This window comes from Hemitrygon akajei, chromosome 16 (genome assembly GCF_048418815.1).
Source record: "Hemitrygon akajei chromosome 16, sHemAka1.3, whole genome shotgun sequence".
Taxonomy (NCBI): Eukaryota; Metazoa; Chordata; class Chondrichthyes; order Myliobatiformes; family Dasyatidae; genus Hemitrygon; species Hemitrygon akajei.
In genome coordinates this window covers 86,094,105-86,120,482 of record NC_133139.1, presented here as the reverse complement: position 1 = coordinate 86,120,482, position 26,378 = coordinate 86,094,105, and the positions used below count along the sequence as shown (strand labels likewise).

The following is a 26,378-nucleotide window of genomic DNA, read 5'->3' as shown; positions in this document are numbered from 1 at the left end:
GGGGAATGGTGGAGTGCAGGGGGAGGAGACAAGAAAACGATGTTAATGGCATCAGATTGGAGGCTACCCAGATGGAATATAAGGTGTTACTCCTTCAAGCTGCAAGTGGTCTCATCGTGGCAGTAGAGGAGGCTATGGACAACATATCAAAGTACCATTGGTTTAATTATTTCAGCACCGCCTTGTTGGCTGAAGGGCCGGTTCCTCCGGTGTGCTGTTCTGTGGTCCAAGATTTCTCCCCATGATGCAAATGACAGGAGAATTGTGAGAAAAATGTCTGAAAATGTGGAGGAGAGGGAATCAAGAAGTGGTTAAATAATACAGTAATGTGGCCCTCCACACTATAGAGCAGTAATGTTATCCCTCATTTGAAACGTGGCACCTCGTGCACAGATGCTGTGCTAAAGGCAACTCATCAAAATTAATGTGGGGGAGTCAGTGAAGATTAAAATATCATCCTAGTGAATTTCTCCGAATCACCCAAGATGCTTGGCCTTTAGCTCGTTTAACTGTGATTATAGATCATGGCCATTGGCAAGTCAGAAATATGCGTCATACCTGTCAAAGTGGTGATGCCCATTGAATGTAACAGGGAAATGCCAGTCCCAAAGGCCTTGTGGCTCTTAGGTTAGCTGTCAGGTCTTCCTAGTAACACACATAAAATGCGGCAGAACTCAGCAGGTCAGACAGCATCTATGGAGGGGGAAAAAGCAGTCGACTTTCTGGCTGAGATCCTTCCGGGCCATTTCCAATTCTTCCTAGTGGCTGGTAGGAGAATTAGTGTTGGTATTGTAAGGGAGACCAGATTATAGAGAAACAAGTGCAGGAGAGGGATTGGTGGGACTGCTGTGAGTTGGTACAGACCTGACTTAACAAAAACTACTAAGAGGATTGTGACAGGAAGTGGCTGGCCCAATTCCTCTGTGGGCAGGACTTAGAGAAGTACAGCACAGAAATAGGCCCTTCAGCTCATCTAGTCCATGCTAAAACCATTTAAGCTGCCTACTCTCAATGACCTGCACTGGGACCACAGCACTCCATATCCCTACCACCCATCTAAACCTCTTAAACATTGAAATTGAGCTCGCATGCACCACTTGTGCTGGCAGCTCACTCCACACTCACAACCCTCTAAGTGAAGAAGTTTCCCCTCACGTTCCCCTTAAACTTTACACCTTTTAACCTTAATCCACGACATTTGGTGGCAGTCTCACCCAACCTCAGTAGAAAAAGCCTGCTTGCATTTACCCTATCGTACCCCTCGTAATTTTGCATACTTGTATCAAATCTCCTCTCAAGTCTTCTACGTTCTAAAGAGTCCAGTCCTAACTTATTCAATCTTTCCTTATAACTCAGGTCCTCCAGATCCAGCAACATCGTTGTAAATTTTCTCTGCACTCTTTCAACCTTGTTTACATCTTCCCTGTAGGTAAGTGATTGAAACTGCACATAATACTCCAAATTAGGCCTCACCAATGTCTTATCCAACCTCAACATAACATCCCATCTTCTGTATTCAGTATATTGGTTTATGAAGGCCAAAGTGGCAAAGGCTTTCTTTACGATTCTCTCTACCTGTGGCACAACTTTCAACGAGATATGTACCTGTATTCCAGTTCCCTTTGTTCTACAATACTCTTCAGTGTCCTAACATTCACTGTGTAAGACCTACCTTGGATGGCCCTACCGAAGTGCAAAACCTTGCACTTGGCTGCATTAAATTCCATCTGCCATTTTTCAGCCCACTTTTCCAGCTGATACAAATCCCTCTGCAAGCCATGATAGTTTTCCTCACTGTCCACTACACCCACAAAATTGGTGTCATCTGCGCATTTGCTGATCCAGTTAACCACATTTATTATCCATATCATTGACAAACAACAACAGACCCAGCACCGATCCCTGTGGCACACCATTAGTCACAGGCCTCCAGTCAGAGAGGCAACCCTGTACTACCACTGTCTGGCTTCTCTGACAAAGCCAAAATAGGGAAGGGATACAAACTTTTAAAAACCCATGCAAAACATATTTTTTCAGGAATCTACACATTCACAAAAATACCAATGGGTTTCAATACATGTTTCAATTAAAACAAGCAATGGCTTTCCCCTCTAAGCAGCAGGAGAGGATATTTTTCTGCAGTTAGCTACAGGAGGTCTGCAATCTATCAGTGACTCTGCATTGTAAATCGGCTTCAGTAATCAGTGCCACTGAAGTCAGTGAGACATTGCCATAAGCTGAATGAAAACCACTGCTGTCACACAGCCTGTTGAACGTGAGTGAATGAGCTTTAATTCCTCATTCTTGTTGATAACCATCTCCCACACAGAATAATCATCAGATTCAGCACTCTGACAATAATAAAGAAGCCATTTACACTATTCAAGATTGGAACAAAATTTAATTTGGAAATTACATTTTACAGAAAATTAATGAAAAATATTGCTCAGAGAGTTCAAACAAAGCCAGTCATGGTCTCTGGGAAGTCATCTCGTTCTTTAGAAAACTCAGTTTTTGTAGATTATAACGTTAGTCCATAAGACATAAGAACATAAGAAATAGGAGCAGGAGTAGGCCATCCGGCCCATTGAGCCTGCCCCACCATTCAATAAGATCATGGCTGATCTGTCTGTAAACTCAGCTACATCTACCTGCTTTTTCCCCACAACCCTTAATTCCCCTACTATGTAAAAACTTATCTAACTGTATCTTAAATATATTTAGTGAAGAAGCCTCAACTGCTTCCCTGGGCAGAGAATTCCACAGATTCACCACTCTCTGGGAAAAACAGTTTCTCCTCATCTCCATCCTAAATCTTCTCCCCTGAATCTTGAAGCAATGTGCCTTAGTTCTAGTCTCACCTACCAATGGAAACAAGTTTCCTATTTCTACCATATCTATCTCTTTCAAAATTTTGTATGTTTCTGTAAGATCCCCTCTCATTCTTCTGAACTCCAGACAGTATAGTTCCAGCCAACTCAATCTCTCCTCATAGGTTAACCCCTTCATCCCTAGAATCAACCTGGTGAATCTCCTCTGCACTGCCTCCAAAGCCAGTATATCCTTCCTCAAGTAGGGAGACCAGGACTGCACAAAGTACTCCAGGTGTGGCTTCACCAGTACCCTGTATAGTTGCAGCATGACCTCCCTGCTCTTGAATTCAATCCCTCTAGCAATGAAGGCCAACATTCCATTTGCCTTCTTAATAACCTGTTGTACCTGCAAGCCAACTTTTTGCAATTCATGCACAAGCACTCCCAAGTCCCTCTGCACAACAGCATGCTGCAATCTTTCACTGTTTAAATAATTATCTGCTCTTCTATTATTCCTTCCAAAGTGGATTATCTCGCAGTTACCAATGTTGTATTCCATCTGCCAGACCTTGGCCCACTCACTTAACCTATCTATATCCCTCTGCAGACTCTCCACATCCTCTGTACAATTTGCTTTTCCACTCAGTTTAGTGTCATCAGCAAATTTTACTACGCTACACTCAGTCCCCCTTCCAAATCATCAATGTAAATGGTAAACAGCTGCGGGCCCAGCACCAACCCCTGCGGCACCCCACTCACCACTGACTGTCAACCGGAGAAACACCCATTTGTACCAACTCTCTGCCTTCTATTGGTTAACCAATCCACTATCCATGCCAATACACTTCCTCCGACTCCATGCATCCGTATCTTATTTATAAGTCTCTTGTGCGGCACCTTATCGAACGCCTTCAGGAAATCCAAGTATATGACATCCACCTGTTCCCCTCTACCCACTGCACTCATTATGTCCTCAAAGAACTCCAGTAAGTTTGTCACACAGGACCTGTCCTTTCTGAATCTATGCTGCGTCTGTTTAATGGAGCCACTCCTTTCTAAATGTTTTAGTATTTTTTCCTTACTGACAGCTTCAAGCATTTTCCCGACTACAGATGTTAAGCTAACTGGCCTATAGTTGCCCGTCTTTTGCCTACATTCTTTTTTAAAAAGTGGTGTGACGTTTGCTGTCTTCCAGTCTGCCAGGATCTGTCCAGAGTCTAGAGAGTTTTGATAAATGATTACCAATGCATCTACTATAACCTCCGCCAATTCCTTTAGCATCCTGGGATGCATCCCATCAGGACCAGGGGACTTATTTATCTTCAGGCCCTCTAGTTTGCTCATCACTATCTCTTTAGTGACAGTGATTTTATCGAGGTCCTCACCTCCCATTTCGTCCATAACATCATTCTTTGACATATTAGATGTGTCCTCCACTGTGAAGACCGACACAAAATAGTCATTCAATGCCTCAGCCATTTCCTTATCACCCAATATCAATTTCCCCTTCTCGTCTTCCAAGGGACCTACGTTGACTTTAGCCATAGGAGCAGAATTAGGCCATTTGGCCTATCAACTCTGCTCTGCCTTTCCATCATGGCCGATTTATTATCCCTCTCAACCCCATTCTCCTGCCTTCTCACCGTAACATTTGACATCGTTACTAATCAAGAACCTTTACCCAATGACTTGGACTACACAACCATCAGTAGCAATAAATTCCACAGATTCATCATTACCCTTGGGCTAAAGGAATTCCTCCTCATCCCTGTTCTAAAGGGATGTCCCTCTATTCTGAGGCTGTGCATTCTGGTCCTATACTACTCCCATTATATGACATATCCTCTTCACTCCACTCTATCTAGGCCTTTCAACATCTATAGGTTTCAATGAGATCCCCCTTCATTCTTCTAAACTCCAGTGAGTACAACCAGGAGCCATCAAATGCTCCACATCAAATTTCCACCCTTTCATTCCTGGAATAGTTCTTGTGAACCGCCTCTGGATTCTCGAATGCCAGCACATTGTTTCTTAGATAGGGGGCCCAAAACTGTACGCCAAGTGCAGTCTGACCAATGCCTTATAAAGCCTCAGTTATTATCCAATGACATGAACACTGTTCATTGAAACATCTACCCATTGTTCTTCTGCATTCTGCTTCCAAGCATGAAATGATCTGCTTGTCTGTCCTGACACATGCTGAGCCCAGCCACCATCACACCTCATGTGTTTCAATGATCGTTTGATCATAGTTAAGCAATAAAAGAACATTAAACATTCTCTGACATATTTTCAAATCCCTCCATGGGTTCATCCTTCCCTATTTCTGTTACCTCCTGTGGCTTTGTAACCTTCCAAGATCTTGGCACTCCTTTCAATCTGGCCGCTTGCTTGCCCTCTATTTAACCTCTCCACCACTCACGGCTGTGTCTTCAGCTGCTGACATTCTCTCTGCCACTCTCTCCTCCAAGATGTTATTAAAACCTTCATCGTTAACTAAGCATTTGACTTCCTGCTCTAATATTTCCTCTGGCGACAGTCCCACACAGCACCAAGGGAGGTTTTTACTCTGTTAAAACAGCATGGAAAAGAACCTTATGTCACGGTCAAGAAAGCTCGTCAACGCCTTTACTTCATCAGGAGGCTAAAGAAATTTGGTACATCCCCGTCAACTCTCACCAGTTCTTTTCAATGCATCATAGAAAGTGATACACAACAGCTTGGTATGGCAACAGCTCTGTGTGTGACTGCAAAAAACTGCAGAGAGTTGTGAACACAGCTCAACACATCACAGGAACCAGCCTCTCCTCTACGGACTCTGACTATATGTACTTCTCCCTGCCTCAGTAAAGCAGCCAACATAATCAAAAAGATACAAAAGTTTGATAGCACATACCACCAAGCTCAGTCCTAATGATGGGTCTCAACTCGAAACGTCAACTGTTTATTTTTCTCCATAGATGCCACCAGTACTGCTGAGTTTTCCAGCATTTTGTGTGTGCTGTGCAAGATTTCCTCATCTGCAGAATATCTTGTCTTCAGTTACTAATAGCAGTGTGCTAACCAGGTATGATTGAAAGAGAATTGTCACATGTGCACCTATTTATGAAATACTTAAGGTACTGTACATTTGCCTTAGTGTTCAACATCCTTGACATCAATGCAATTAATTTCTGACCACTCAGCAATAACTTCAAAGAAAACACTACATTGGAAAATTGTACAAACCTCATACCTCATTTTTCTCCAGGCTGCAGTCCTCCATCATCTTGTCCCCCTGTTCTTGAAATGTGATGATGATCAAGGCCACAAAGATGTTCACAAAGAAGAAAGGGAAGACCACAAAATATACAACATAAAAAATGGACATCTCCATCCTGTAGCCAGGGCTGGGTCCTTGGTTCTCGTAGGTAGCATCCACCGAGTGCTTCAGCACACTGTAGGGAAAAAGGAGCATTCATGAGGACGTTGGAGCAGGAGTAGACCACTCGGCCCCTCAAGCTTGTACTGCCATTTGGATTTGGTACCATTTATTATGAAGATTAAGTTTAACCAAATTACACCACTTTCCCTGAGCTTGTGCTGCCTGACTGAGATGCCTCAGCATCATTCTCATCCTCATGTCATACCTCCATCCTCCATCTTGACACGCGAAAAAAATGTGCATGTCACCAAAAAACACTCACAAATTTCTACAGATCTACCATGGAGAGCATTCTAAATGGGAGCATCACCATCTGGAATGGAGGGGGTGGGGTGGGGTGCTACCGCGCAGGATTGAAGTAATCCACAGACAGTTGTAAACTCAGTCAGCTCCATCATGGACACTCGCCTCCGTAGCATCCAGGACATCTTCAAGGAGCGCTACCTCAAAAAGTCAGCGTCCATCATTAAGGACCCCCATCACCCAGGTCAATATATACTCATTGTCATTCACTGTTTTTTCTCTATTATTATGTACTGCGGCTGACAAGACAACAAAGTTCATGAAATATGCCAGTGATATTAAACCTGATACTGAACCTGAATATATAAAGAGGTGAGAGGAAGGGGTGAAGCAAGAGTGTGGATTTCTCCTGACAAGAAGGGAGAATAAAGAATGCACAAGGTTATAAAGTTTGCAATACATTGCTGTTTAATAATGATACCTACTCTGGCCAGCCCTCTCCGGTTGATACAGTGAAGAGGGTGAGTAAAGCCCAGAGCACATTATCATAATGAAACTCGTATCGTTTCCACTCTCTTTTCTGTGCCTTAATATCACTCTCCCTCATATACACCAGGTACTGCCCTCTGAAACAAACAAGAGAGAGAAAAATGCTTTATAGTTAAACGTAGCATTAAAGCAACTCAGAAAAACACTCAGAGCATTTTGCATACAATGAGTTTACAGGATTTGTAGTGACTTGTTCCAGCCATCACTCGGGAACACTTCCCCACACAGAAAAATAAGTCAACTCACGAGTTGAATGACAGCTACAGAACCACCATCGGCTGCCTTATCACAACAACATCAGCAACTTGTCCACCCTCACAGGAACAGCCTCCCAGGCAGTTAATCTGATCAACCATTCAATTAGCCCCACCCCCTCTATCAATTACCTCAATCACTGCACTGTTAACACTTCAAACTGCCTTTCATTATGTTGTTTACATTGTAAATACATGATGACATTTTTGCACATCAATTCCATATCCACACTTCTAACTTTATTTTTATATAAAACTTTATTCTTGATAATTGTTGAATGTTGTTGATTTTTGTTGCATGTCACACCCTGACCAACACACCACAGAAAATTCCTAATCCAGGTTGAGAACACTTTATCCGAAATTCCAAAATCTGAATTGTTTTTCAAATGCTGACATCACAAATGGAAATTTCCACAAGACGAAGGCCAGCGAAGTTCTCAGGTGATGCGTAGGTCTCTGTGCACCACAGGCAGTTCTGAGAAATGATCTCACAGATGTAATGAACAGAAGTTAATAGAAAAACACTGTATGAAGCAAAAAATGAAGATATCAATCGTGCATTGTAAGAGCGGATTTGTTAGCGTCAGAGTGAATAAATGCCACATAACAGTATGCTAATCATGAAGCAAAGATGTGCCATGACAAACTGAAAATTGAAGGTAATTGTGAATATTCAGCAGGCTGGTTACAGAAATTTAAGAAAAGGCACAGCGTAAAATTTTCAAAGATTTGTGGTGGTAAAACGTCTGCTGATCATGAAGCAGAAGAGAACTTCATTGATAGATTTTATGAAGATCATTGCTGCTGAAAATTTAATATGTTGAACGGCTGCATCAGTATCTCATTATATATTCCAAAATACAAAATACTTCTGGACCCAGGCATTTTGGATAAGGGACACTCAATATGTATATGGCAAATAAAGTTGATCCTTGAATAAAAATAAGGAGAATAGTATGACAGAGTGCTAATGGGGAAAGAGGGGTGAGATTGACCTTAAGAGTAGGTTAAAAGATCAGCATAACATCATGGGCCGTGGGGCCTGTACTGTGCTGTGCTGTCCTATGTCCAGCCATGGTCAGACAAAGAGTAAAGGATGCCAGACGCTCTCCCTGTGCAGGAGCCTCCCTGTGATGACGCAGGTATCCAACACCTCTAAGAATCTGTGGTGGGTGTGACTTGCAGACATTGACAGTGGGGTCAGCATGAACCTTGATTTCCTTCTGGGGGCAGAGGACAAATGGTGCTTCAGTCACTTGGTGAGTCTTGACCTGACACGTCAAAACATGTTCTTGCTGCTGTACCCCTCACCAGGAATCAGGCTAAGGAATGGACAATGCAACACCTCTGGGTCAGCCTGCTGCTCACAGACAAGCAAGACATGGTTCAGGATCTCACAGAGGCTGACATCTGAGCTTTGCATTGATAACTTTGATGTAGGGATACATTACACAGCAGCAAACTCCCACAATCGGTGACCGGGGAATTACCAGATAATTCTTTTATCGTGGTGTTGAGAGTTGGGTAGCAAGACGGACAGAAGGTTCTGCTCTTCTTCATAATCCCACAGATGCCTGACTGGACAACGGAACCAGCACGGAAGCAGATGTGGTTATTACAGCATACAAACTCTATGAGTAATCTTTGGACTGGTTGTATGGCTTGAAACCAAAGCATTCTCTCTCAGTGATCCAGGAACCAGTGAGAAGTGGTGGATAGCAGAGAATGCAGCCCAGTCCATCTCACAAACCAGCCTCTCCTCTACCTCCTGCTGTCTTAGGAAAGCAGCCAACATTATCCAGTACTTCCCCAACTCTGATCATTCTTTCTTCTCGCTCCACCCCCCCGCCCCGCCCATTGGGCAGTAGATACAAAATTCTGAGAGCATGAACCACCTAGCACCAAGCACATTCTCTATCCCACTGTCATAAGACCCCTGGAAAGACCTCTCACATGTTAAAAGATGAACTCTCAGGCTCTTGATTCCCCAATCTGCCTCCTTGTGGCCCGTGTAGTCTATTTGTCTATCTACACTGCACTTTCTCTGTAACTGCAACATTACATGCTACAGAAGAGATTCTGCAGATGGTGCACATCTTGAGTAACACCCACAAAATGCTGGAGGAACTCAGCAGGCCAAGAAGCACCTATGGAGAGGAATAAACAGTCAACATTTCGGCCAAGACCTTTTCATCAGGACTAAACAGGAAGGGGTCTAGAAAACTCTAGCTTCTGAAAATTCTGGCCTCTGTGCCTTTCCTTTCCAGTCCTGATGAAGTGTCTTGGCCCGAAACATTGCTGTTTATTCCCCTCCATAGATGCTGCCTGACCTGCAGAGTCCCTCCAGCATTTTGTGGGTGTTACTCTATATTCTACATTATACTTTCTTTTCATTACCTTGATATAATTATGCATGGAATAATTTTCCAGGATGACTTACAAAATAAAAACTTTTCACTGCATCTTGGTACATGTGACAATAATAAACCAATACTAATGTCACACCTGGAACACACCTGGTATTGACTTCAGAGGAACAGCAGAGTTGATTTACCAGGTATTAAATAAACTAGAAGAGTATTTCCTGGAATTGAGAAGGAAGTGAGCTGATCTGATTGAAGTTTTCAAGAGACGTGCTCACATAATTTACTTTTTAAGGTTTAAAATAAATTTTATTATCGAAGTACATATATGTCACCATATACAGCTCTGAGATTCATTTTCTTGTGTGTACAGAAACCATAACAGAATTAAGGAAAGACCACCAAACTCGGGCGTTCAACCAGAGTGCAGAACACAACAAACTGTGCAAATACAAAAAGAAGAAATAATAATAACAGAAAACAAGCAACAAATATCCAGAACATGAGATGAAGAGTCATTGAAAGTGAGTCCATTGGTCGTGGGAACATTTCAATGTTGGGGCAAGTGGAGATGAGTGAACTAATTCCCCTCGGTTCAAGACCTGATGGCTAAGGGGTAATAACTGTTTCTGAACCTGATGGCAGCAGTGAGAAGAGAACAGGTCCTAGGGTCCCTGATGATGGATGCTGCTTTCCTGTGACAGCGTTTCATGTGCTCAGTGGTTGGGAGGGCTTTACCCGTGATGGACTGGGTTTATTAGAAACCCAGCAAATCTCCTCTACTTCGTAGTCATATCTGGAGACAGTCATTAATGCATTCAATGTCTTTAAGCTTAGATTAACATCTCATCCAGCTACCCATGCACCACTCCCTCAGTCTGTGCTGAAAGATCTGAAGTGGGACTTAAACCCACAACCTATTCAGCCACAACAGATATATTACGTAGATGGAGGCGGGAAGTTAGAATGTGAGAAGTGATGTTTATTTATTTACTGAGACGCAGCACGGAATTGGCCTTTACAGTCATGCCACCCAACAATCCCCTGATTAAATCTGAGCCTAACCTATGGGACAATTTACAATGGGCCACCAAATTTACAACCAGATGCCTTTAGACTGTGGGAGGAAACCAGAGCACTTGGAGGAAACCCACATGGTCACAGGGAGAATGTTACAAACTCCTTACAGACAGCAGTGGGTTGCCTGTACTGTAAAATGTTGTGCTAACCACTATGCTAATGTGTTGCCCCAGTCTCATTGGAATGGAGATATGACATAGATGGAGAACATGGGTACGAATTAAGACCAGGTAGATTGAAACATAGTTCAAAGCTGCAGAACAAATCCAAAAACATTTGAGAGAAAACCTCTTTGGTTCTCAGCATAGCAGGGATAAAGAGAAAAGTTAGAAATAAAGATGAGAGACAGAGGTAGTTGCTATTATTCGGGTGGCACGTTGCACAGTGGTTAGCACAATGCTTTACAGTACCAATGGCCAGGGTTCAATTCCCACTACTGCCTGTTCTCCCTGTGAATGCATGGGTTTCCTCTGGGTGCTCCAGTTTCTGCCCACAGTACAAAGACCTACCAGTTGGTAGGTTCATTGGTCATTGTAAATTGTCCCATGGTTAGGCTGGAGTTGAATTGGAGATTGCTGGGCAGCATGGCTTGAAGGGCCAGAAGGCCTACACTGCTCTGTATGTCAATAAGGAGAGTGCAGAGCAAAGAAAAGACAAAAGGAATTGCAAAACAAATTTAAAAGAGCTGTATTATATAAATCTGACACTGAATGGAGAATAATCAAACTATGTTGCCTTAGAGGTAGAGGGTGGTGAATTAGGCCTAAATGGGCAGGAATATTCAACAATGGAACAACTGCTTCCAGAGAGTAGGATAACCAGCAGGAAGAGGAGAGAGAATGGGAAGGATTTGCATTAAATAGCACTTATAACTACTTTAGAACATTCTTTAAAATAACACCTGTTCCAATGTTTCAGACGTGATAGAGGCCGAGGGATGAAGGGTGGGGGGGGGGGGGGGGGGGTGGCATTGCTAGTCAGGGAAAATGTTACAGCAGTGCTCAGGCAGGACTGATTAGAGGGCTTGTCTACCGAGGCCATTTGGGTGGAGCTGAGAAACAGGAAAGGTATGACCACATTAATGGGGTTGTATTATAGACCACCCAATAGTCAGTGAGAATTGGAGGAGCAAATCTGCAGAGAGATAGAAGACAACTGCAGGAAACATAAAATTGTGATAGTAGGGGATTTTAATTTTCCACATATTGATTGGGACTCCCATACTGTTAAAGGTCTGGATGGTTAGAGTTTGTAAAAGGTGTTCAGGAAAGTTTTCTAAATCAATATATAGAGGTACCAACTAGAGAGGATGCAATATTAGATCTCCTATTAGGAAACAAGTTAGGACAAGTGATGGAAATATGCGTAGGGGAACAATTCGGATCTAGTGATCATATCGCCATTAGTTTCAACTTGGTCATGGATAAAGATAGATCTGGTCCTCGGGTTGAGGTACTAAACTGGAAAAAGGCCAAAGTTGAAGAAATGAGAAAGGATCTAAAAAGCGTGGATTGGGGCAGGTTGTTCTCTGTAAAGGATGTGATTGGTAAGTGGGAGGCCTTCAAAGGAGAAATTTGGAGAGTGCAGAGTTTGTATGTTCCTGTCGGGATTAAAGGCAAAATGAATAAGAATAAGGAACCTTGGTTTTTGAGGGATATTGGAAATCTGATAGAGAAGAAGAGAGAGATGTAGGACAGGTATAGACAACAAGGAGCAAATAAGGTGCTTGAGGAGTATAAAAAGTGCAAGAAAATACTTAAGAAAGAAATCAGGAGGGCTAAAAGAAGACATGAGGTTGCTTTGGCAGTCAAGGTGAAGGATAATCCTAAGAGCTTCTACAGGTATATTAAGAGCAATAAGGGATTAGGAATATTAAGTCAATAAGGGATAAAATTGGTCCTCTTGAAGATCAGAGTGGTCGGCTATGTATGGAACCAAAAGAAATGGGGGAGATCTTAAATGGGTTTTTTGCATCTGTATTTACTAAGGAAACTGGCAAAGAGTCTATGGAAATAAGACAAACAAGTAGTGAGGTCATGGAACCTAAACAGATTAAAGAACAGGAGGTGCTTGCTGTCTTGAGGCAAATCAGAGTAGATAAATCTCCAAGACCTGACAGAGTATTCCCTTGGACCTTGAAAGAGACTAGTGTTGAAATTTCAGGGACCCTGGCAGATGTATTTAAAATGTCGATATCCACGGGTGAGGTGCCGGAGTATTGGGAGGATAGCTCATGTTGTTCCGTTGTTTAAAAAAGGCTCTAAAAGTAATCCGGGAAATTATAGGCTGGTAAATTTGACGTCAGTAGTAGGTAAATTATTGGAAGGAGTACTAAGAGATAGGATCTATAAGTATTTGGATAGACAGGGACTTATTAGGGAGAGTCAATATGGTTTTTTGCGTGGAGGGTCATGTTTAACCAATCTATTAGAGTTTTTCGAGGAGGTTACCAGGAAAGTGGATGAAGGGAAGGCAGTGGATGTTGTATACATGGACTTCAGAAAGGCCTTTGACAAGGTTCCGCATGGGAGGTTAGTTAGGAAGATTCAGTCGCTAGGTATACATGGAGGGGTAGTAAATTGGATTAGACATTGGCTCAATGGGAGAAGCCAGAGAGTGGTAGTGGAGGATTGCTGCCCTGAGTGGAGGCCTGTGACTGGTGGTGCGCCACAGGGATCATTGCTGGGTCCATTGTTACTTGTCATCTATATCAATGATCTGGATGATAACGTGATAAATTGGATCAGCAAATTTGCTGATGATACAAAGATTGGAGGTGTAGTGGACAGTGAGGAAGGTTTTCAAAGCTTGCAGAGGGATTTGGACCAGCTGGAAAAATGGGCTGACAAATGGCAGATGGAGTTTAATGCAGACAAGTGTGAGGTATTGTACTTTGGAAGGACAAACCAAGGTAGAACATATAAGGTAAATGGTAAGACACTGAGGAGTGCAGTAGAACAGAGGGATCTGGGAATACAGTTACATAATTCCCTAAAAGTGGCATCACAGGTAGATAGGGTTGTAAAGAGAGCTTTTGGCACATTGGCCTTTATAAATCAAAGTATTGAGTATAAGAGTTGGAATGTTATGGTGAGGTTGTATAAGACATTGGTGAGGCCGAATTTGGAGTATTGTGTGCAGTTTTGGTCACCTAATTACAGGAAGGATATTAATAAGGTTGAAAGAGTGCAGAGAAGGTTTACAAGGATGTTGCCAGGACTTGGGAAACTGAATTACAGAGAAAGGATGAATAGGTTAGGACTTTATTCCCTGGAGTGTAGAAGAATGAGGGGAGACTTGATGGAGGTATATAAAATTATGATGGGTATAGATAGAGTGAATGCAAGCAGGCTTTTTCCACTGAGGCTAGGGGAGAAAAAAAATCAGAGGACATGGGTTAAGGGTGAAAAGGGAAAAGTTTAAAGGGAACATTGGGGGGAGCTTCTTCACACAGAGAGTAGTGGGAGTGTGGAATGAGCTGCCAGTTGAAGTGGTGAATGCTGGCTCACTTTTAACATTTAAGAAAAACTTGGACAGGTACATGGATGAGAGGGGTATTTGTGGGATATGGTCCAGGTGCAGGTCAGTGGGAATAGGCAGAAAAATGGTTTGGCACAGCCAAGAAGGGCCAAAAGGCCTGTTTCTGTGCCGTAATGTTCTATGGTTCTATGGTTTTAAATTTGATCCCTGCTTTACTGCAGCAAATATTTGACAGGATCGCTGGCTCTATGTATGTCTTCCTCAAGTCTTATACCTGAATTATTTATTATTTACTTAGGTCTTTCCGTCCCTTCAAGCCACGCTGCCCAGCATTCCCCCAATCATGGGACAATTTACAGTGATCAATTAGCCAACCAAACTGGTAAACCTTTGGACTGTGGGAGGAAACCAGAGCACCTGGAGAAACCCAGGTGGCCATGGGGAGAACTTACAAACTCCTTCAGACCAGTTCAGGCAAGCTCCTTTTTCCCTGCTCTGTATAAGACACATGACTCAAAAGGGACAACCAGCACCCAATCTGGGAAGTCTGAAGCTGTTTTTAAAAATCTATTATTATGTAATACATTGTACTGCTGCCACAAAGTTAACAAATTTCATGACATATGCCAGTGATATTAAACCTGATTCAGTGAGGAAATCAATGCCACGGAAAAGAGCACCGATGTGGCACTGTTGCTTCTTTAAAAACACAATTAACAGATGCTGAGTTGCAATTACATTGGCCATCAGAGATGAGGCACCACCCCACACACAATTCTGCATCTTAGATGCACTGTGCCTCTATTAGTAACCATTTACAGCATGTGTGAGTTGAGTTGAAGAGCCTGTTTTGGTGCTGAACCATTTTAGTACTCTATAACCCCAAGACCTATGACTATGTCCACCCAGATCTTGCCCTCTTCTCATTGCCACCATCAGGGAGGAGGTACAGCAGTATGAAGATACACGCTCAACATTTTACAAACAGCTTCTCCCCTCTGCCATCAGATTTCCGAATGGACAATGAATCCATGAACACTACCTCACTATTTTTGCCTTGTTTATTTATGTTTTTATATATATTTCTTATATAATTCATTGTACATTTTATGTACTGCACTGTAAGCCTACAAAACAACACATTTTGCAGCATATGTCAGTGATAGTAAACCTGACCCTGATTCTGACACAGTGTATGTGCTGGATATTAAACAAAGTACCTGCAGTCCCGCTCAAACTCTTTGGATTCGTCAGTGCAGTAGAAAAACCTGCCTTTGAAGAGTTGCACTGCCACCACAGCGAAGATGAACATGAAGAGCATATAGACGATCAGGATGTTGAGGACGTTCTTCAGGGAGTTTACGACGCAGTCAAAGACAGCCTGGAAGGAGACAGCAGCAAAACAAGATTTTTTAAAAAAAGGAAATGGTTTGTCCGGATCTTTGTCAATGAAGTCCAAGATTGGTAGTGGGAATCTTGGTGATCCTGTCCCTTCCCCTTCTCCACTCCATGAAACTCGTGATGTATAACTGGGGAATCCTGAAGCAGTAGCCAGTGATCCAACGCTCCTCCACCTGTCGCTTTGATCCTTTCCACTGCCATTAAATGAAAGCATTTAATATTTTATTATATACATATTTGGATATAATACTTCATTGCAACTTTCTGCAAGCAAGTAACTGCATGACCTCTGAAAGCCAGTTACTGCAAGATGACAATAACAGCAGAAGTGCACAGGAGTAGGTCACCCCACCATTCATGGCTGCTCCATGCCAACCTCAACTCCTCTTCTGTTAAAATTCCTCATAACCCTCCATTCCCTGATCTTTCAAACATTTATCTATCTTGTGATCTGGACTCCACCAATCCCAAGAGCAAATAATTCTAAGATTCACTGCCTTCTGAGCAAAGGGCAAGGTGTCTGCAATTCCAGGGACTGGGCCAAGTGCTGGAGGTCAGAAGTCAGAGGTTTGGTGTGCGGGACGTTCTGAGGCTGGAGGCCTGACGGGGTGCAGGAGCGGGTGGGTGGGATGGAAAGGGGCTTGTTTTGCTGTTTTGTTTCATTGTTATTGTTGCTTTTTGCATGTTGGCTGAGTGTCGTTCTAATGAATGTTGCGGGCATGCTACATTGGCACTGCAATGTGTGCTGACACTTTGTGGGTTGTCCTCAGCACATCCTTAGCTTATGGTGGTTGTTAGCTCAAATAGCGTATGTTTCAGTGTAAATCTATCTGTCAAGTGACTGTGATGGATTTTATCCAAATAACTTACTGGCTGAAGGCAAAGGGTGGGAATAAAGGAGGCCTTTTCTGCTTGGCTGCTGGTAACTTCATGGTGTTCTACAGGGGTCAGTGTTGGGTCCACTACTTTTCACATGATATGTTAATGACATGGATGACAGAATTGATGACAGTGTGGACAAGATAGGTGGAGGGGCAGGTAGTGTTGAGGAAGCAGGGAGTTTGCAGAAGGACTTGGTCAGATTAGGACAATGGGCAAAGAATTGGCAGATGGAATGCATTGTATGGTGGAGCAGACTCAATGGGCTGAATGGCCTAGTTCTGGTTCTACACCTTATGGCCCATGGTCTTAATTCATATGTAACTGTCCTCTGCTCAATGCACATTTCTAGAGGAATTGCCCTCCTTTTATTCACAGAAGCTGCTACGGTTCCTTTGCCATTTGCTCTTTAATTGCACTCCATTTTCCAAGTGTATCACTCTCATTGGTGGGATGATAGACCACAAGCCCAGTTGCACATCCCATCCCACAACACAAAGCAATATTGATCCAGGTTACCTTGAGCTTGGGCAGCCTTTTGATGGTCTTCAGAGGCCGCAGTACCCGAAGAACTCTCAGAGACTTGATGGTATTCAGATCTTTCCCCTTGCTACCACTGACAAGAAAATGATGGAAGATAAGCACTTTGTAGTACAATAGTAACACAGCCTTGTAACTGGTTGCAAGAATACTTGCTTTTTATACATCTAACAACCTCAGATAACTTCTTACATGTCACACTATAGTAAAATTCGACTTATTTGGAAACCATTGGAATTTTTTTTAGCTCATTCACCTTGAATCGTTATGCCACATGGCAACTGCAATATTTATTTTTATTCTGCATTTTTGAACATCCCAGGAGATGGAAGCACTTGGAAAACTCAATTCATTGTCGCACTGAAGGAAAACATGCAGCCTCTGATATGCGTCCTGACCGTCCGACAGTCTCTCTGATGCGATACCTTCCTTCGTCCATTGAAATTCATTGTTTAATGACTTTCCCCATACCTTTTCGACCAAAAGCTGTTTGACTTTGAGAGACGGGTTAAGAAGATGGTAAGAATCCTTGCTTCATGTAGACAGACACAGGAATAGAAATTCACTTTCAGCTTTGCACTAAATATGCAATGTAATGGCACTTGCAGAGGGAATTCATGTATATTTTAGAGCAACAAATACAATGTGCTGGAGGAAGTCAGCAGGTCAGACAGCGTCGATGGAGAGGAATAAGCAGTCAGTATATCGGGCTGATACCCTTTATCAGGCTATCAATTGTTTATTCCTCTCCACAGATGGGGCCTGATTTCCTGAGTTTCTCCAGCATTTGTGATTGTTGCTCTGGCAGCATCTCCAGCTTTTGCCGAATCTCTTGTGTTCAGGTACACCGATTCAGAATTCCAGATATTTTATATTATTCCATTTTTTTTCTTATGACATGTATAAGGATGTTTTGACCCATCAGCTCACACAACAATTCTGTTCCCTTACTAATTTTCTCCGTAACTTATTCCCATCGACATCCTCCAGATTCGCCCACTCACTTCGTTTACAGTGGCCAATTAACCTATCCACCCACACGTCTTCGGGATGTGGGATGCAACTGGAGCATAACAGGAGATAATTGCGGAGTCACGGGGAGAACTTGCAAACTCCACACAGACAGCACCCAAGGGCAGAATTAAATCCAAGTCATGGAACGTGAGGCAGCTATTGTGCTGCCCTTCCTAATTATAACCAGATTTACTGGCAGCATTGTGATGAGTGCAATTGATTTACAGTGCTAGTGATCATCCATCCTGGTTCGATTCCTGCCTCTGTAAGGAATTTGTGTATTCTCCCCATGATCGTGTGGGTTTTCTCCCAGTGCTGCAGTTTACTCCCACAGCCCAAAGCTGTATGGATCGGGGTTATGAATTGTAGACATGCCTTGTGGCCTGCCAGAAGCATGGTAACACTTGTGGGCTGCACAATATACGCACCGCGGTGGTTGTTGACACGAAGCAAGGCATTTCACTGTATCTTTCAATGTACATGTGACAAATGGAGCTAATCTTTTTCCTTATTCCACTACCGCATACATTTAGTGATGTACCTGATAGTGTACACCTAGCCCACAGAGAACAAAATCAAGGAGCCTCTATAAAAACCTCAGCTTGGCTACAACTCTGAGCTACATTCTGGCCAACACATCAGGACAGCGATATGAAAGTGCTGGAGAGGGTACAGAGGAGACTGAGTGTGATGGTACCAGCGGTGCTGGTTTCCAGTTGGTTCAGAAGAAATTTAATAGATCTGTTCAATTTATGGAATAGCCTAGAAAAGGACTTCCCAACCTGGGGTCCACGGACCCCTCTGTTAATGGTAGGGGTGGGAACCCCTGGCCTAGACTGAGTGGATGTGGCAAGGATATTTCCTGTAGTGGGGGAGTCTAGGACCAGTGGGCACAGATTCAGAACACGGGGACGTCATTTTGTTACAGAGATGAGAAGGAGTTTCTTTAGCCAGAGGATGGCCAATCTGTGGAATTTATTGCTACAAATGCCCTGTGGAGGCCAAATCATTGGGCATATTTAAAGCAGAGGTTATAGTTTCTTGATTAGTTAGGGCGTCAAAGGGTATGCGGAGAAGGCAGGAGAATGGGATGAGAGGGATGATGGAAAAGCGGAGCGGACGCAATAGACTGAATGGCCTAATTCTGCTCCTATTCCTTATGGTCTTAATGAATAGTCCAGGCAATGTGAATGGGGAGAAGGAGTTCACAATGATACAAAGGTCAAAAACCAAAGGGGACAGATTTAAGGAGTTTAGTATAAGAGTCCAGGGTAACAGGGGAGAAGAACTTCATTATGCATGGAGTAGTTATGACCTCTGCCAGAATGACTTATGTAAGCAGTTCTAACTACGGATATGTACAGATTCAAATATGTTAGCAGGGCTACAGTTACATAGTGGGTGATGGGAGTGACTGGATTGCTCAGCACTGAGCCAGAACAGGATTGATGGACAGAATCGCCTCCTCTGAAATATAATTCCAACATCCAAATTAACAGCAGAAAACCAGGTAGAATTTGACCACTAGGAGATATAAAATTCTTGTTAAATGGGCCATTGGACCCATCCCAGAGATATTTATCCATTACAGCAAGTTGCAATCTGTTGTGTAAAATCTCAGACTGAAGGGTAATAGCTGTTTTGGGATATTATTGAAACATCCAATTTAAAAATCTGGACATTTTCAATAATATCCCAAACCACTTTAAACATATGGAGTAACTTCAGCAAAAAGAGATTAACCAGTTGACAGTTATTGCGAATTATAAATTTGATTGCTTTGTTGCAGGTCTAGAATCCGAAGGGTAGGATTTGGAATAGAAAACGTTTTGTTAGAAAACAGATCAAAACAAAACTTAACAGTTAAAAAAAAGCCTTTAGAAGATAAACCACATTTGCTTATGTTCGAAATGGAAATTATGTTGGGAACACGATGTTATGAAGAGCTCTCTGTCCCCCTTCCTAGTCCTCAGCACCCCTGGTTCACTGACACGGTGGCTGCATTATTGTGATTACTGCTTTTATTGTGAAATTTTATAGTGTATTAAAGGCCAGATGATTCTTATTTTAAGAATATTTCAAATGGATTTAAATCCCAATTAGCATGTTGCTAATTTATGCAGATCAAACTTCTGCAAACAATAGATGATCTGTGTTACTGATGTTGATTGAGGGATAACCATTAGGCTTAAACCATTGGGATCTTTTACATTCACCTCCAAGAACTGGTAGGGTCCCGGTTTACAAGATTTGTCCAGTAATAATGCAGCACTCAGACAACATTACACTGGGAACATCAGCATGGATTTGGAACTCTAGAATGAGGCTGGGAAGGTGGCGTCAGGAATGTGGGAAATGGAATTCAATCCGGACAAAATGCATCTGTGAAATTCACTCAGTTAAACACACCATGTGAATATAATTTAAAAATGTAGTGAAAGATAGTAACTTTAGGGTGGATGACCATAGATCACTGATGCCAATGGGACAAATAGATCATGTGTGGGATATTCCAGTAACTAAGTAATAGAACACCAAGGTGGTTTTAATGGAACTGGAGAAGACTTTAACTGAACCACAGCTAAAGTACAATAATGTTGATCTGGTCACCACAACATAGGAAGATGTGATGGAACTGGAGAGGGTGCAAAGGAGATTTATTAGGATGTTGTCATCATGGGAAAGTTATAGTTATGAGGAGCTGCAGGACACAGATGTGCAGATTTCTGATTCAAGGTAATCAGGCATTTTCAAAAGGGTATGGTAGCTACAACGAGAGTGTAGAGACTCACTAAGATGCTATAGTCATGAGGTTACACAACACAGAAATAGGCTCTTAGGTACAGTTAGTCCATTCCAACCATAATTACCATCTAAGCTGATCCCTTCTGCTTGTGTATATCCCCCTATCACTTTAAACCTCTAAACCGTTCCTCCATGTACCCGTCTAAGTGCCTTTTAAATGCTGTTAATGTATCTATTTCAATAACTTCTTACGCCGACCACCCTCTGCCTGAAAAAGGTTCCTATTAAATCTTTCCTCCCTTACATAAACCTATGGCCTCAAGTTCACGATCCCCACTCTGGGAAAAAGACTGTGTGCATTCTCTCTGTCTATGCCCCTCATAATTTTATACATGCCCATCTGATCACTTCTCATTTTCTGATGCTCGAATGAAAACAGTCCTAACCTACTCAACCCTCTCTCCACAACTCAGTCTCTTCAGTCCCAGTAACATCCTGCTAGGAGTCCTCTGCACTCTTTCCAGCTTAATGCTGCCTGGAATGGAGGGCTGTAGTTATAGGAGTGATTGGATAGGCTGTGTTTGTTCTCAGTGGAATATCGACAGCCCAGGAGTGATCCTGTTAAGATTTATAAAATTATGAGGGGCATAGATAGTATAGTACAGGTTGCCTGAAGTTTTTATAGCCAGGAATGTTAATGGGGATAAGCTCCCACTACCTATTAAATGCTCCCAATGGTGTGTGCCTCAAATAGCCTCTGACAACCAAGTCCAGCTCCTGGTCTTCATGTGTGGCCTAGTTATTAAGCCCAGTGGGACCGTTTCTACTGACAGGAGAAGGGGCAAAGGCAGATTACTGCCACCTTGAAACCAGTCACTTTGGGCAGATGGGACTCATCGACCACGGTTGGCAGCTCATCTAGGAGAAGGAAAACTCTGATCTCAAACCTCCACTGCCTTGCGGCCATACCCACTCATGGGGATGGCTTTCAGAGTAAACCCTGAGGGAAAAATCCAGAGCTGGAGTCCCTAAGGCAGTCCTATGTTGAATTCAACACTAACTGGCTAATTTTGTGACGCTGCTTGCAACAGACTGTATTGGTCTCTGCTGTTCTTTGGGTTCATCAGATGGGTGGAGAGGGGAAGCCTGCTACATGGACAACAGCTTGCTCTCCACATTGTCCTGCCTTGGCTTGCATATCTAGAGATCTAGGATGCGACATCCATGGTCGGCCCTGACCAACAGAGGCCTACCAGATCACATAGAGAGTCAGAATATTTTGCTAAGGCAGGGAATCTAAAACTAGAGAGCACAGGCTTAAACTTAAAGGAGATTTAAGGAATGTTTTTCACAAAGGATGTTGAGCGTCTGGAATGAGCTGCTAGAAGCACTGGAGGAAGATAGAAAAGATGTTGGATTGGAAAGGCGTGGGCCTAATGTGGATTTAGTGCAGATAGCCATCATGGTTGGCATGGATGATGTTGGCCAAAAGGACTCAGTTTTGTTCTATCACTTCATATTCAATTCTATTATTGATTGATTAGAAAATTTTTACTAAGAGTGTATTTTTATTCTGTATCTTAAATTTTCAGTTGTGATTTGTGAATTCTGTAAGGGCAAATTTCTGCTACCCAAATATTGTAATGTACTTTGTGCACCATACTTTGATTTCCAGAAGGCATTTGATTAGATGTTGGATGGAAAGTTACTGCAGAAACTAAAGTTGATGGTGTAGAAGTAACACACTGAGGTGGAAAGATTGAGAGGAAATCGAGAGTAGGCATAAGTGGGTCTTATTCCACTTGGCCAGATCTAATCAATAAGTTGCTGCAGGGATTGGTACAAATGACTTGGATAAAATTATCAAGGTAATGATTATGCTGAGGATACAAAGATTGGGAAGAGAGTAAGTTGTGAAGAGAACGGGAGCAAGCTACAAAGAGATATAAATAGGTTGAATGAGTGAGCAAATGGAGTATAAAGTGGAAAGGCAGTCCATTTTAACAAGAAAAAATAAAATAATCACGTTCTCTGAATGGTGAGAGATTGCAGAACTCTGAGATACATGAGGATCTAGATGTCCTGATGCATGGATGGCAGAAGAATAACAGAAAGTTGAGACACCAGAGGCTGCAGTTGCTGTAACCTGGATTTTTCGGGCTTGAGAATATTAGTGTTTGTTGCCAGCACAAATGAGCACAAAAATCGGAAGGTTAGACATGGGATTGTTAATTTCACAAACACAGTGGACTCTGTATTAAGGTAGGCTGTTAATGCTTCATTGGAAGCAGTTGAGAGAAGGTTTGCTGGACCAGTACCTGGATTGGACAGACTGGCTTATGTGGGAAGGCTGGACAGGCTAGACTTGTATATGTCAGAGTTTGGAGGATTGAGAGGAACTTGTTAGAAACATGAATGGTCCTGAGAACCCTTGAGTGGGTGCATGTGGATAAGATGATTTTCTTCTTGTGGTGTATCTAGAACTATGAGAGAACACTATTTCAAATTAAGTGGCTATCTGTTTAAGACAGGGATGAGATAGAATGTGTTTCTTTCGGAGTGTTGGGAGTCAGGATGCAAAGAGTGGTGGAATCGAAGTCCGAATCATTTTCAGGCAGAGGTAGATGGACTCTCAAAGGATGAGGAGGTGAAATGTTACCAGGGTCAGCGGATAAGGGGAACAGAAGTAAGCTCGATAAGCGACAATGTTATTGATTGGCTGAGGAAGCTCAAAGTGACCAAGTGGATGATTAAGCTATCCTTAATTTGGTTATGAGCTGAGGATGTGCTGGCTCCAGTCCCAAACAGCCAAAAAAATCCCACTCTTGTGTGGAGGACTGAGAAGTGGTTACGTACAGGGACTGGTCAGTTCGCACCAATGTCAGGCTACAACCCTCAGGAGAGGTCTTTGGATGGTTTACTGAGGATGAGCTCTTTTCTAAGCTTTATTTTCTATTACAAACAGAAATCAGGGTCAAGTGAAATGATGCTTTGGGCCAATGGATTCGCACAGGATATCCCTCTGAAATGTGATTCGAAGGCACTTCACTTTCTTCCATGACAGAATGCAATAGTTCTTTGTTGGATTTTGTACAGGTGTAGGCCACTGAATCTGACTTGCTCTCTTCCTCACAGTCTATCATTAAACACAGGGAAAATCATAAACCATAGTTTTTGGGTACATTGTGAACATATACAGAATCTTGAACATACACAGGCTCCTGAATAAAAGAGGATAACTGTACTCACTTACTCCATCATTGAGATGTTCCCACAACCAATGATCTCACTTTAAGGACTCTTTATCTCATGTTCTTGTTATTCATTTATAATTGCATTTGCACAGTTTGTTGCCTTCTGCACTTTGGGTGATCTGTCCTTGATCCTGTTACAGTTACTATTCTATGGATTTACTGAGTTTGCCCACAAGAAAATGAATCTCAGTGTTGTATATGCACTTTGATAAAAATTTACTTTGAACTTTGAATATAGTATATCTGCAGCCTGATCTCTGCATACTGGACATCAGGAAGAGATTAAAGTAAAACTGAATCAAATGGGCACCCTGAGTAGACTATGTGTTACTGTGTCTTGCCAACTGTAACTAACAGGGAAGGTAACATTGCTGACTCGTAAGTGTGAATGTATTTCTTTGTTGTTTAATATTATCTAGGACTAGAAGAAAGAAATGTCTGCATTCTTATGGCCCTTTCAGGACACTCAAAAGTGCTTTACAGCCAGCGAGGTGCTTCTAAACATAACTGAGATGTGGGCGACTCAATAGCCAACGTGAGCACAGCAAACAGCAATGCTACAATAACCAGATTTTTTTAATGAGCAATATTGATTGAGGGATTGGCCCAGGGCATCTGAGCAAATTCCCCTTGCTGCTTTCTAAAATGTGGCAACCCTATCTTCCTCAAAGAGGTGGGGTGGGGAATCTTTGGTCTAAAAACTCATCTGAGCGATAACAGTGCACAATATTCCCTCAGGTTTGCACTGTGTGTCAACTTAAATGTTTATCGCCACATCTCTTGAACCCTGAACCTTCAAAACTCAGAGCAAGAGAGATACTCCCAGAATCTCACCTACAACCTACAGATGCAGGTCAAGGCAGGATTCTACAGAAGAGACAAGTGTTGGCAGGAGCATTGACACCATTTTGAAAAGAACAAACATGCGCAGGTGATCTTCTGCAGCCTGAGTTGCAAAGAACCAGATGATGTTACAGATAGCACCTGGCCGTCTACCCAACCCCAACAGGACAGGACTGTGCACATGTCTGTCCTGACCACGACAGGACCGGACTGTAAGGTGTCTCTGCTGATGAAACATTTGGGTCTGGTTAGACCAGCCCAGATCAGCCCTGGATTCAGGTGAGGATGACTTGCTTTGATTTACAAATCAGTACTGGGAGTCTCACGTTGAGGTTGTCACATTTACAGCAATGTCAGGTCAGGCATCTTTAGTCCAGAGGCTAGGCTCAGATATTGACTGGACAGCTGGGATTTGGATTGGGATTAATTTTAAAACCTGTGGATCAAAGGATGGAGTTTCCAGTGAAAGGCTCATGATTTCAAAGTGACAACTGAAATGATTGAGCTGAACCAGATGGACCAGTTCTGCTGACAATCTGTAGACATTTGCAAGAGTCTTTGGTGACTTATCAAATACCCTGAAAAGCACTAGTCTCCACATCCTCAAAAGTCAGTGCCTCAAGAAGGTGGCATCTCTCATTAAGGAGCCTCACCACCCGGGACAAGCCCTTGTCTCTTTACTACCATCAGGGCAGAGGAACAGGAGCCTGAAGACCCACGCTCAGCATTATAGGAACAGCTTCTTCTCCTCCGCCATCAGATGTTGAACAGACCATGACCATGTCCTTGCTGTTCCTTTTTCACACTATTCACTTTTTATTGTAGCTTTTTGTAATGTTTAATGTATTGCACTGGTCTGCTGCCAGAAAACAACAAATTTCATGACATATGTCAGTGATTAAAAAATCTGATTCTGATGCTGAATCCTACATTTGCCACACCATCACACAAAGGTAACGGAAGTCATTTTACACATAGAATCAGTTATGGTACCCAGAACGGTCTAGGACAGCGACAAAACATCTTGTACTCAGGAGTAATCGAAGTTGTTTTAAGCAGAGAATCAGTTATGGTACCCAGAACGGTCTAGGACAGCGACAAAACATCTTGTACTCAGGAGTAATCAAAGTTGTTTTAAGCAGAGAATCAGTTATGGTACTCCAGAACGGTCCAGCACAATAACAAATCATCTTGTACTCTGCAGGACAGCAACAGAATCACTTATTAAACAGCACACAGATACATAAATAAGGAGAATTCGAACTGAGAGGCAAAGAGAGAAATACAGAGAGGAATAGAACACAGTGCAAATTTGCTGACAGTATTGCAAAGAAATAGAACAGATATATTACCCCATAAGGCTCCTGATCCAGCAGGGAAGAAAGATGAGAAGAGAGTCAGTGTGAAGAGAGGACACAAAAGCTTGGAACACGAACTGCGTGCACAGAGGAGAATGAGACTAAGGAAATAGGAAGCACAGTTATAAAACCCTG

The 26,378-nt window shown here is 42.6% G+C and overlaps 1 protein-coding gene across 1 annotated transcript in view; it reads right to left on the bottom strand.

Annotated features, from left to right (window-relative positions):
- Positions 1-26,378, bottom strand: part of cacna1aa (calcium channel, voltage-dependent, P/Q type, alpha 1A subunit, a) — a 478,641-nt gene that overhangs the window by 117,177 nt on the left and 335,086 nt on the right. The window contains 4 exon segments of the mRNA XM_073069345.1: positions 6,049-6,250; positions 6,966-7,106; positions 15,430-15,590; positions 17,009-17,105. Coding sequence (XP_072925446.1) covers positions 6,049-6,250; positions 6,966-7,106; positions 15,430-15,590; positions 17,009-17,105 — 601 coding nt within the window.